The 13,263-nt window shown below is 37.2% G+C and overlaps 1 protein-coding gene across 1 annotated transcript in view; it reads right to left on the reverse strand.

Annotated features, from left to right (window-relative positions):
* LCMT1 (leucine carboxyl methyltransferase 1) overlaps window positions 1–13,263 on the reverse strand; it is a 67,139-nt gene that overhangs the window by 36,062 nt on the left and 17,814 nt on the right. Inside the window, exon 5 of the mRNA XM_037814745.1 lies at window positions 13,052–13,113. Within this exon, the coding sequence (XP_037670673.1) occupies window positions 13,052–13,113 (62 nt within the window). The remainder of the gene's footprint in view (window positions 1–13,051; window positions 13,114–13,263) is intronic.

Raw genomic sequence — 13,263 nt, forward strand, 5'->3', positions numbered from 1 at the left:
TCATACATTTGTAATAATTGATGAAATAACATTCTTATGCTTGTATTATTAACTCTAGTTGACTATGTTATACAGTCCCATGTTTTATCTTCTAACTTTCCTTCCAGTAACATACATAACCCAAAACTTTCAACCCCCTTTCAATCACATTCATGTACATAATTCAGTGCTGTTAATCACACTAACAATAATGTACTACCATCACCACTAAATATTTCCAAACTTTTACAATAAAACTAAATAGAAATGCTGTACAAATTAAGTATTAGATCCACATTCTCTACCACCAATCTATCCTCTGGTAACTTATATTCTATATTCTAACTCTATGAGTTTGCTTATTACAATTAGTTCATTATTAGATCACACAATATCTTGTCCTTTTCTCTGGCTTATTTCACTCAGCATAATGTCCTCATGGTTCATCTATGTTGTTGCAATGCATCAGGACTTCATTCCTTTTCACAGCTGAATAATATTCTACTGTATTTATCTACCATACTTTGTTTATCCATTCATCAGCTGATGAAAACTTGGGTTGCTTCCATCTTTTGGCAATTGTGAATAATGCTATGAACATTAGTGTGCAAATATCTGTTGAAGTCCCTGCTTTCAATTCTTCTGTGTATATAACTGGTAGCAGTATTGCAGGGTCACAAATTCTCTATTTAGTTTCCTAAAGAACTGCTGAACTGTTTTCCACAGAGGCTGTACCATTTTATATCACATCAGTAATAAATGAGTGTTCCTATTTCTCCACATCCTCAACAACACTTGTAATTTTCTGTTTTTTAATAGCAGCCATTCTAGTAGTATGAAATGATATCTCACTGTGGTTTTGATTTGTATTTCCCTAATAGCTAGTGATGTCAAGCTTTCTTTCATGTGCTTTTTAACCGTTTGTAAATCCTATTTAGAGAAATGTCTACTCAAGTCTTGTGTCCATTTTAAACTGGGTTTTTTAAATCTTTTTATTGTGAAATTGTAGGATTTCTTTATATATTCTGGATAGTAAACTCAGATATGTAGTTTCCAAATATTTTCTCCTACTGAGTAAGCTGTCTTCATTTTTGTGGCAAAAGTTTTTAATTTTGAGGAGGTCTCATTTATCTATTTTTACTTTGGCTGTTTGTGTCTTCCCAATTTGGATGCATTTTATTTCTTTTTGTGGGTGTAAAGTCTAATAAACCATTGCCTAATATAAGATCCTGAAGACGCTTCCCTACATTTTCTTTCAGGAGTTTTATGGTCCTGTCTCTTATATTCAGGTCTTTCATCCATTTGGAGTTAATTTTTGTATACGGTGTGAGATAGGGGCCCTCCTTCATTCTTTTGCATATGGATATCCAGTTCTCCTAGAACTATTTGTTGAACAGATTATTTTCCAATTGAGTGGACTTGGCAACCTTGTCATAAATCAACTGGCCATCAGTGTGACGGTCTATTTCTGAACTCTCAATTTTATTCCATTGGTCAATATGCTATCCTTGTGCCAGTGCCATGCTTTTGCAATCACTGTAGCTTTGTAATATGCTTTACAGTCAGGATGCATGAGTCCTCCAATTTCATTCTTTTTCAAGATACTTGTGGCTATTTGGGGCCCCTTACCTTCCAATAAAATTTGATAACTGGCTTTTCCAATTCTACAATGTAAGTGTTTAGAATTATGATTGCGACTGCATTGAATTTGTACACTGCTTTGGGTACAACTGAAATATGTTCATTATATTTAGACATCAAATCCATGAACACAAACTGTCTTTCCATTTATTTAGGTCTTCTTTGATTTCTTTCACCATGTTTTGTAGTTTTCTCAGTACAAGTTCTTTACATCCTTAGTTAACTTTACTCCTAGATATCTGATTCTTTTATATGTTATTGTGAAAGAAATATTAACTTGATTTCTTCTTCAGCTTGTTCATTACTAGTGTTTAGAAACACAATTGATTTTTGCATGTTTATCTTGTAACCCACCACTTTGCTGAACTCATTTATTAGTGCTAGTAGCTTTGTCATAGATTTTTTGGGTCTTTCTATATATAGGATCATGCTATCTCCAAACAATGAAAGCTTTACTTCTTCCTTACCAATTTGGATGCATTTTATTTATTTTTCTTGCCTAATTGCTCTAGCTCGCAACTCTAGCACAATGTCAAATAGCACTGCTGACTGCAGGCATCTTTGTCTTCTTCCAGATTTTAGAGGGAAAGCATTCAGGTTTTCACAACTGAGTATGAAGTTAGCTGTGGGTTTTTCATATATACTGTTTATCATGTTGAGGAAGTTTCCTTCTATTCCTATTTTTCTATATATACTGTTTATCATGTTGAGGAAGTTTCCTTCTATTCCTATTTTTCTAAGTATTCTTTATCAAGAAAGGATGCTGAATTTTGTCAAATGCCCTTTGTACATCAATTGAGCTAATCATGAGTTTTTCCCCCTTTGTGTTGTTGATGTGGTATATTACATTACTTGATTTTCTTATGTTGAACCACCCTTGCATAGCTAGGATAAAACCCACTTGATCATGTGTATCAATTCTTCTGATATGCTGTTGGTTTCAATTTGCAAGTACTCTCTTGAGGATTTTTGCATCTACATTCATTAGAGAAATTTGTTTGTTATTTACTTGTAGTGTCTTTATCTGGTTTTGGTATTAGGGTGATGTTGGCCTCATAGAATGAATTAGGTAGTATTCCCTCCTCTTCAATTGTTTGGAAGAGTCTGAACAGGATTGGTATTAATTCATCTTGGTATGATTAGTAGAATTCACCTGTGAAGACATCTGTGAAAATTTTAAACTCTCTCACTCATATTTTTAATTATTTTTTTTATTGTGAACTTTAATTAAAGTATATACATAACAGTGATAACTTTCAAAGTACAATTTCACAAGTAGAGAGCAAATTTCAAAGAATGTCATGGGTCACAGTTCCACAACTTCATCCATTTATATTACTGTAAAATATAACATAGATACAGAAAAGTGTCATATCTTGGTGTACAGCTCAACAGTCATATAATTAATTTCAAAAATTTTATGGGTTACAGTTCCACAGTTTCAGCTCTTTCCTTATTATGCAATACAAGTTTTATAGAGGAAGGTGAAGACCTTCAAGGCACAATTCAACAAGCAGCTATAAAGCAAATCCCAAAGGATGCTATCACCTTTGTCATTTAAATCCACCATGTCATTTACCTCCTTCCAGCCATTCTAAAACCTAAGCATCCAAATATATATATATAATTATATGAAGTTTCAGTATTCCTAAACCTTTGTTCAATCTGATCTTATTTGCTGCTACCCTTTCCTCTCACTTAATCTCTTTCTCCATCTTCAGGGGTGTCTAGGCAGTGAGCACCCTAACTTGTTCATATTGAAAGGGAGTGTCGACAGTATGGGGAAATGGGCCACATCTGATAGTTGATCTTAAAAAGGCTGTTGCCTCTGGGTTTTAGGACTTGTCTGGCATAGAACACTCGGATGTATTTAAGTTTCTGAAAGATAAAACTTAGTGAGTGCATCTTTTATAGATCAGGTAGGGACCTAGGTATTTGGGGAGTACTTTTGGTAATGGCATGGCATACTGTGGCCATTTGGGATGTCTAGCTGGAGACTGCATAAGAGAAACCTCTGGGATAGCCTTTCAACTCTATTTGGGATGTCTCAGACACTGTGACCTCAGCTTGTTACCTTTCTTTTTTTCCCCCCTTTTGGTCAAGAAGGCATTTTCAATCCCTTGCTGCCAGGGCCAGGCTCATTCCTGGGAATCATATCCCACATCACCAGGGAGATTCCTTCCCCTGGGAGTCATGTCCCTTGTGGGTGTGTGTGTGTGTGGAGGGGGGGTTAATGAATTTATTTGCAGAATTGGGCTTGGAGAAAAAGACCACATCTGAGCAACAAAAGAGGTTCCCTGGAGGTGCTTCTTGGGCATAATTATAGGGAGGCTCAGACTCCTATTTGGAACCCTAGATTTCACAAGAACAAGCCTCAAGTTGAGGGCTTGATTTATTAAGTAGTGAGTTCCTAATTTCACTTAATATATATACTATCCCAAGATAAATGGTCAGTTTCTTATATTATCTTCTCTTAGTTGTATATCCATCATTACTCCTAACTTTAAACAATTATCATAACATAATATATCCCAGAGCTCTTATCAGCGGCTAATTATCCATCCCTAGTATTAGTGTAGAGCTGGTAAGATATCCCTATTAAATACAGTCATTAATACATAATGGGTAGTTTTTCCATAACACTCTGTTGTTACCTTCTGCACCAGTGTCATACCTTGTAAGTGAATCATGCTAACACTTATTTAGGTTTGTGGTGCTACTCTGTGGGTTACATACCTTTTTAACAACCATTTACGAACATGTTCACCTTCAATGCATCACTGAAATGTATAATACCATTTATGAACCATAGGCACACCTGACAATTGCCATATCATTAAGATCACCCTCATTATCATATCTGTACATATTAGATTATTGTCCCTCGTTTACTAGCTTCTGATGATCTCTACTTCCCCTATAATCTACATTATAAGACACCTTACATTTTTCACCGAGTTCACAACAGTGGTAACATACAATATCTCTGGCTTATTTCACTCAGTCTTCAAGGTTCATCCATGTTGTCATATGTTTCACGACCTCATTCCTTCTTACTGCTGTGTAGTATTGCATCATGTGTATATACCAAATTTTGTTTATCCACTCATCTGATGAAGGACACTTGGGTTGTTTCCATCTCTTGGCAACTGTGAACAATGACGCTATGAACATTGGTGTGCAAATATCTGTTCAAGTCCCTGCTTTCAGATCATCTCGGTATATACAGAGAAGTGAAATTGCTGGATTGTAGGGTATCTCAATATCTAGTTTTCTGAGGAACCACTAAACTGTCTTCCAGAGTGGCTGTGCCATTATACAGTCCCACCAGCAATGAACAAGAGTTCTATTTTCTTCACATCCCCTCCAGCATTTGTAGTTTCCTATTTGTTTAATGGCAACCATTCTAATTGGTGTGAGATGGTATCTCGCGGTGCCCTTCATCATTCTGAGGGTGTTTCCTTCAATTCCTACCTTTTGAAGTGTTTTTATCGAAAAAAGGATGCTGAATTTTGTTGAATGCTTTTTCAGCAGCTAATGAGATGATCATTTGATTTTTCCCTTTTGATTTGTTAATGTGCTGTATTACATTGATTGATTTTCTTACACTGAACCACCCTTGCATGCCTGGAATGAACCCCACTTGGTCATGGTGTATGATTTTTTTAATGTGTCTTTGGATTAGATTTCCAAGTATGTTGTTGAGAATTTCTGCATCTATATTTGTCCGGGAGATTGGCCTGTAGTTTTCCTTTCTTGCAGCATCTTTATCTGGTTTTGGTATTAGAGTGATATTGGCTTTATAAAATGAGTTAGGTAGTGTTACATTTTCTTCAATTTTCTGACAGTTTATGTAGGATTGGCGTAAGTTCTTTTTGGAAAGTTTGGTAGAATTCCCCCGTGAGGCCATCTGGTCCTGGGCTTTTATTTGTAGGAAATTTTTTGATGACTGGATCTCTTTGCTTGTGACTGGTTTGTCGAAATATTCTATTTCTTCTCTGGAAGTCTAGGTTGTTCCTGTGTTTACAGGAAATTATCCATTTCCTCTACATTATCTAGTTTGTTGGCATACGGATGTTCATAGTATCCTCTTATGATTTTTAAAAATTTCTTTGGGATCCACAGTAATATCCCCCCTCTCATTTATTATTTTGTTTATTTGGGTCTTCTCTCTTTTTGACTTTGTTAGTCTAGCTAAGGGTTTGTCACTCTTGTTGATATTCTCAAAGAACAAACTTTTGGTTTTGTTAATTCTATTGTTTTTCTGTTCTCCATATCATTTACTTCTGCTTTAATCCTTGTTATTTCTTTTCTTCTACTTGGTTTAGGATTAGTTTGCTGATAATTTTCTAGCTTCTTCAGTTGTTCCATCAGTTCTTCAATTTTAGCTCTTTCTTCCTTTTTAATGTATGCATTTAGAGCTATAAATTTCCCTCATTGCATCCCATAAGCTTTGATATGTTGTCTTCTCGTTTTCACTCATCTCTAGATATTTAGCAATTCCTCCTCCAATTTCTTCTTTGACCCACTGATTGTTTAGGAGTTTGTTGTTTAACCTCCAGATATTTGTGAATGTTCTAGATCATTAATGGTTATTGGCTTCTAGTTGCATTCCATTGTGGTCAGAGAATGTACTTTGAATAATTTCAAACTTTTTAAATTTATTGAGGCTTGTTTTGTGCCCCAGCATATGTTCTATCCTGGAGAAATTTAAATTTCCATGAGCACTAGAGAAGAACGTATGCCCTGGTGATTTGGGATGCAATGCTCTATATATATGTTATGTCTAATTTATCACATTGTTTACCTTCTCAATTTCCTTATTGGTCCTGTATGGTTGATCTATCTATACAAAAGAGTGATGTATTGAAGTCTCCCACAATAAATGTGGAAACAGCTATTGTTTCCTTCAGTTTTTCCAATATTTGTCTCTTGTTCTTTGGAGCACCTTGATTGGGTGAATAAACATTTATGATTGTTACTTCTTCTTGGTGATTTGTCTCTTTTATTAGTATGTAGTGTCCTTCTTTGTCTCTTACAACATCCTTGGATTTAAAGTCTATTTTATCTGAGATTAGTATTACTACTCCTGCTTTCTTTTGGCTGTAGGTTGCATGGAATATTTTTTTTCCATCCTTTCACTTTCAATTTCTTCGCATCACTGGATCTGAGTCTCCTGTAAACAACATATTGATGGCTCATTTTTTAAAATCCATTCTGCCAATCTGTATCTTTTCATTGGGGAGTTTAATCCATTCACATTCAAGGTTATTACTGTGATGGCAGGCCTTCACTCAGCCATCTTATTCTTTGGTTTTTACTTGTCACGTGTATTTTTTACCCTCCTTATTTCCTTTAAGGTACCATTTCTAAGACTTTTCAGTTCTGTGCCCTTCTCCAGCCCTCTCTCTCCTTTCTTTTTTTCTTGGCTGGTAGCTCCCTTTAGTATTTCTTGTAGGGCAGGTCTCTTGTTAACAAATTCTCTCAGCATTTGTTTGTCTGTGAAAATTTTAAGCTGTCCCTCAATTTTAAAGGAGAGCTTTGCTGGATAAAGAATTCTTGGCTGGCAATTGTTCTCTTTCAGAATTTTAAATATGTCATACCACTGCCTTCTCACCTTCATGGTGCCCACTGAGTAGTCAGTATTTAGTGCAATGCTATTTCCCTTGTATGTGGTGAGTCACTTCTCTCTTGCTGCTTTCAGAACTTTCTCCTTCTCTTCAGAATCTGATGATCTGATCAGAATATGTCTCAGAGTGGGTTTATTTGGATTTATTCTATTTGGAATTCACTGAGCATCTTCGATTTGCATTTTTATGTTATTTAGAATGGTTGGGAAATTTTCCAACAATGTCTTTAAGTACTCTTCCTAGCTCTTTACTCTTCTCTTCCTCTTCTGGAACACCAATGATTCTTATAGTTGTATGGTTCGTGTTGTCCATCATTTCCCTGAGACCCATTTCAAGTTTTTCGATTTTTTTCACCATGTTCTTTTGTGCTTTCACTTTCCATCAATCTATCCTCAAGTTCACCTGTTCATTCCTCTACCTCTTCAAATCTGGTGTATGTGCCTCAAGAACATTTAAATTTGATCAACAGTATCTTCTATATCCATAAGATCTGCTATTTTATAAATTTACTCTTGCAAGTTCTTCTTTATGCTCTTCTAGGGTCTTCTTCATTTCCTTCATATCCTGCATCATGATACTGATGTTTGTGTGTACTTCTTTGATTAATTGCTCCAAGATCTGTGTTCATCTGGCTTTTTAATTTGGACATTTGGATTATCCATATCTTCTGATTTCTTCATATGCTTTAGTTTTCTGTTGTTTTGGCCTCTTGGCATCTGCTCATCTTGATAGGGTTCTTTTAGGATATGCTGGCTTATTTGAACATTTATCTATATTTTGACAGAGCTACAGCTTGGTGGAGCACACTTTCCCTGACCTACCAGCAGATGGTGCTCTTGAGCCCCCTGTTATTCTCAAGCCAGTTCTCCCCAACTTCATCTACACACTGAGTGGGGGTCCAAACCATGTGGAGGTCCAATCAGTGCACCAGTTTTCCATGTGCACTGGGGACTGCAAGCCCTGTTGGTGGGGGGCATGCCTTGTGTATTTTGGCAGGGAGTCTGCTCCAGGACACAGTGGTCTGGCTGCTCCAGCTGTAGGTGGAGTACTCTGGGGCTGCAGAGCTGTGCATCTTATGTCACAGCTCAAACATCCCACAGTCCCTCTCTGCTGGTTGCTCACCCTGGGATTGGGGGAGGGCTCCTGGCACTTCCATGGGGTACCCCTCCCTCTAGGCTGTGCACAACAAGGACTTCCATGTAGGAAGAATGCATGCCATCACAATCCCACAGAATCCCAAATTCCCTCAAGGAAGCTCTCAGCCGCAAGGTTATGAAGGGTTGCTCCCAGCCAGCTGCAAATATGGCTGTACAGGGCATGGAAAGCTACCCCATTCCATGATTGTCTGCCTTTCCAATGGCCAGACCCTGGCATGAGGGCTTTTAGTCACAGGTCTGTGAATGGTTATCATCCAAGCCAGGTACTGACGAGGGTGCCCGGGTCATGGAAAGCTACTCCCCTCCATGCCACCAGCCGGCTCCAGCTGCCCATTCCCCAGCAGCATTCCAGGCTGAACACTCACCCATTTCTCAGTTTTTCCAAATAAACCCTTCCTACAGCTGTAGAAGTCCCTGTGCAGCCAGTGGAACCCCGGAACTACTGTTCTGAAGTACTTTCTGTCCTTTATCTAGTACTTTTCATGGAGGAGAATCTTGCTCTGTCTCTCCTAATCCACCATGCTGGATGATCCTCTCACTCACTTTTGATGGAAAATTTTGCTGAATAAACATTTTTGGCTAGTAGTTTTGTCTTTCAGTACCTTAAAGATATCATATCACAGCCTTCTCACTTCCATTTCTGATGAGAAATTAGCACTTAGACTTATTGAGGATCCCTCCTGTGACAAATCACTTTTCTTGCTTCTTTCAGAATTATTTCTTTATGTTTGGCATTTGACCTTCTGATTATTAGTGTCTTTGAGTGGGTCTAATAGGATTTATTCTGTTTGTAGTATGTTGTGCTTCTTGGACATGTATATTTACCTCTTTCATAAGATTTGGGAAACTTGAGGTCATTATTTCCTCAAACATTCCTTCCACCCCTTTCTCCACTTCTCCTCCTGGGACACTCATGACATGTATGTTTCTGTACTTCGTACTGTTACTCAAATCCCTGAGATACTGCTTAATTTTTTCTGTTCTTTTCCCTGTCTGTTCTTCTGACTATATTTACTTGTCCTGTCTTCTAGTTCAAACTGAGTCTTTCATCTGTCTATTCAAATCTGCTGTTGTATGCATCTAGTGTATTTTTATGTTCTATTATTGTGCCTTTCATCCCCATAATTTGTTATATTTCTTTTATACTTTCAAATTCTTCTTTCTGCTCACACATTGTCTTCTTAATATCTTTGATCTCTTTTTGCATATTTCCTTCATCTCTTTGAATTGATTTAGGAGATTTGTTTGAACATCTTTGATTAGTTGTTCCAACTTCTGTGTCTCCTCTATGAATAGGTAATTTCTTTTCTAATGAAGAAAAACCCATAGACGATGATTCTGTTATTTTTGTTAAATTCTTTTCCATGTCTTAAGCCCTTAAGAAATGGTATTAGTGTGAAATATACAGACTTAAAACTTTATTCATAATTGCCCCCGCCATTATAAATAAAGGCATGTGTGCTGTCCAAAAAAAAAGATGGTTTATGGAAAAAATACAATTAATGTACACTAGGGTCTATGGTTAAGAGTAACATTGTAGTGTTCTTTCATTAATTGTAACAAAGGCAATATACAAAAGATAAATGTCAATAAGAGGGGGATTTAAGGGAGGGGTATGGGATTCTTGTTCTCTTTCTTTTCCGTTTCTCCTCTTCTTCATTCTCTGCAGAACAAATGGAAATGTTCTCATGTAGATTGTGGCGCTGAAGGCATAACTATGTGACTATACCAGGCACCACTGATTGTACACTTAGGATGGATTATATGGTGTGTGGAAAAAACTTTTTAAAAAGAAACAGAAGGATACCAGTGCTGGAGAAGATATGGAGAGAGAGATACACTATTCACTGTTGGTAAGGAAGTAAAATGGTGCAGCCCCTCTGTAAGGCAGTGTGGTTGTTCCACAGAAGGCTAAATATAGGGCTGCCACGTGATCCTGAAACCCTGTTATTAGACAAAGGCTTGGAAGAACCGCAAGCAGGGACATGAATAGGCATTTGCACATTGGTGTTTATGGTGGCATTATTCATGATTTGCAATGGATGAAGGTGGCCTAAGGGTACACTGACTGATGAATGGAAGGGTGAACCACGGTGTATACATATGATGGAATACTGAACAGCTGCAGGAAGGACTGAAGTTGTGTGGCATGCAACTAGGTGAATGAACACTGAGGACATTATGTTGCATGAAATAAGCCAGAAACAAAAGGACAAATTATGTATAGTCTCACTAATATGAACTAACTATAATGAACAAATGCTGAAAACTGAATTCAAGCACATAGGTTATCATGAAATAGAAAGTGGGCAGAGATTGGGTAACTGATGATTAAGGAGTACAGAATGTTCAAATAAGGCTCACTGTCAAGGTTCCTAGATTGTAAGCTCTTACAGTAGTCACATCTATTCCTGAGTTTTAATTGTTATTTCTAAATTCTGAGGTACTGTGCTCTTTGTGTATAACCTGGAAGTTCCCTGGAATATTGGGTATCTGTGTGACACCTGAGACTCAGAGTTCTGCAGCTCTGAAAGTCAGCATTACCCCATATGGCAACTGTTAAAGAAGCTGAATAAGAGATCAGACTCCAATTAGAAATACAAATGAAATGAATCTGGTTAGGACTACAGTAAATTAGAATACAGAGGAAAGGATGATGTTATATTGTCTGTATTTTAAAACTTCAACTTCTTTGTGAGATTAGAGGAAGAGATGTTTATTTGGTCTAAAATTTAAATTTTCTGTAGCACACTAATTTAAGTTGTTTGGTCAGTTTATTTCAACAATGTAATTACATGGAAGCTAGAATAGGGAATGAGATCCTATTCTTCTATACGGGTTAATGTAACACCCAGATACATGCCTGAGACCTTTGGGCAGAAAATAAAAAAAAGTACTTGCAAAGTTCCCTTGAGGGACTGGGGAAAAATGTGGAAGTATTAAACTCCCACACTTGGAGAATTCCCAATATTCTCTCAGGCACTAGGGACCCACAATTTAATAAGCCAAGCCCTCGATCTAGAGGCTTGCCTTTATGAAACTTATCTCTTCAATGGCTTAGCCAGGCCTGAATTTAATTATGCTTAAGTGTCACCCCCAAAGAGCCTCTTTTGTTGCTCAGATGTGGCCTCTCTCTTTAAGCCAAATCTGCAGATAAACTCACTAAACTCCCCTCTACGTGGGACATGACTCCCAGGGATACAAGTCTCCCTGGCAACGTGGGACAGGTTTCCCAGGGATGAGCCTGGCCCTGACATCGTGGGATTGAGAATACCCTCTTGACCAAAAGGGGGAAAAGAAATGGAACAAAATAAATTTTAGTAGCTAAGAGATTTCAAATAGAGTCAAGAGGTCATTCTGGGGGTTACTCTTATATAAGCTTTACTCAGGCGTTGCAAACTACCACAGGAAGCCCCGACCAACAGTATTTCTGAAAACCCTAGGGAGTGCCCTGGGCTCTATTTAAGTCTCTATAAAAGCTTTTCTTAGTAAGTTTATTTTTTCAGAAACTTAAGCCCTCCAGATTGATCCTGTGCCATATAAAACATGAAACCAAGAGGTACCAGTCTTTCCAAGAACATCATCCAATTTCATTCCTCTACCCCAACAATACCCCTTTCCAGAATAAAGACGTTAAAATGGTCATTGCCCAGATATCCCTGAAGATTGAGAGAAAGATCAAATGTGAGGGAGGAAGTGTAACTGAGAAAGTAGAATTTAACAAATGACTGTGACTACTGACTCATTATATAGCTATTTCTTTGTAGTGTCTAGTGTTTAGAATAGCCAGAAGGAAATACCTGAAGTTGCTGAACTGTAATCCAGTAGTCCTGATCTTTTATAATGATTATATAACTATATAGCAAAAGAAAAAAAAAAGTCAATTGCCTGTGTTTGTATGCGTCTACTTCTGGATATTTTGTTCTGTTCCACTGATCTATATATCTATCTCTGACAATAATACACCATTGTAGTTAACCTACCTCTACTGTAAGTCTTAAAATTGGGTAGAGTGCAATACTAGTGGTCAATAAGAAGGAGAGGTAAGGGTTATGGGACATTTGGGGCCTTCTTTTCTTTTCATTTATTTGGAGTAATGCAACTGTTCTAAAATAATCATGGTGATGAATACACAAATATGTGATGATATTGTGAACCACTGACTGTATATTTTGGGATGGACTGTATGATGTGTCAATATATCTCAATAAAATTTCATTAAAAAAAACAAACAAGTGCCGTAGGTCACAGAGAAAACCATAGATACATAGAAAAAGAGCCAATTGGAAAATGGATAACCTCCCTAAATGAGGCTGCCCCTATTCATTCAATTATTGCCATGTAGAAGTTAGGTCTATGTTGCCAGCCAGATCTTCTGATTTTTTCCTAGGACAAGGAGAAATTGATATTTTTTTCATGATTTTTTTTTTGAAAAAGCATTAAGATTGGGAACCCATAGGTATCTAAGAGTCATACTAAAAGTTAGTTTACGTTTCTTCATGGTGGCTGGGACACAATTATAAATGTGTCAGCTGAATATACACTGTGTACACCACACACACATACACATCTTTAAAAAGAAAAGGGAAGAAGCAAAAATACTTATATTGTCCACATTGTACTACTTAGGTTAAAGATACTTGCCCATTTGAAATGTTCCCTCTGAATGCAGTTCTATGATGGGTTTTGATAGGGGAGGCTTGACTCTATGGGAAGATGGGAAAGAGGACAAAGATGAGTCAAGTAGCTCATTAACTGCAAAGACAGACACCCTCTACAAAAAATAACAAATATTATTATAGTTCAAAGCCACTCTGAAAGGCCTTTGGTTTAATTACAGTTAGCCTTAGGCAGTG

The sequence above is a fragment of the Choloepus didactylus genome, chromosome 21 (genome assembly GCF_015220235.1).
Source record: "Choloepus didactylus isolate mChoDid1 chromosome 21, mChoDid1.pri, whole genome shotgun sequence".
Taxonomy (NCBI): domain Eukaryota; kingdom Metazoa; phylum Chordata; class Mammalia; order Pilosa; family Megalonychidae; genus Choloepus; species Choloepus didactylus.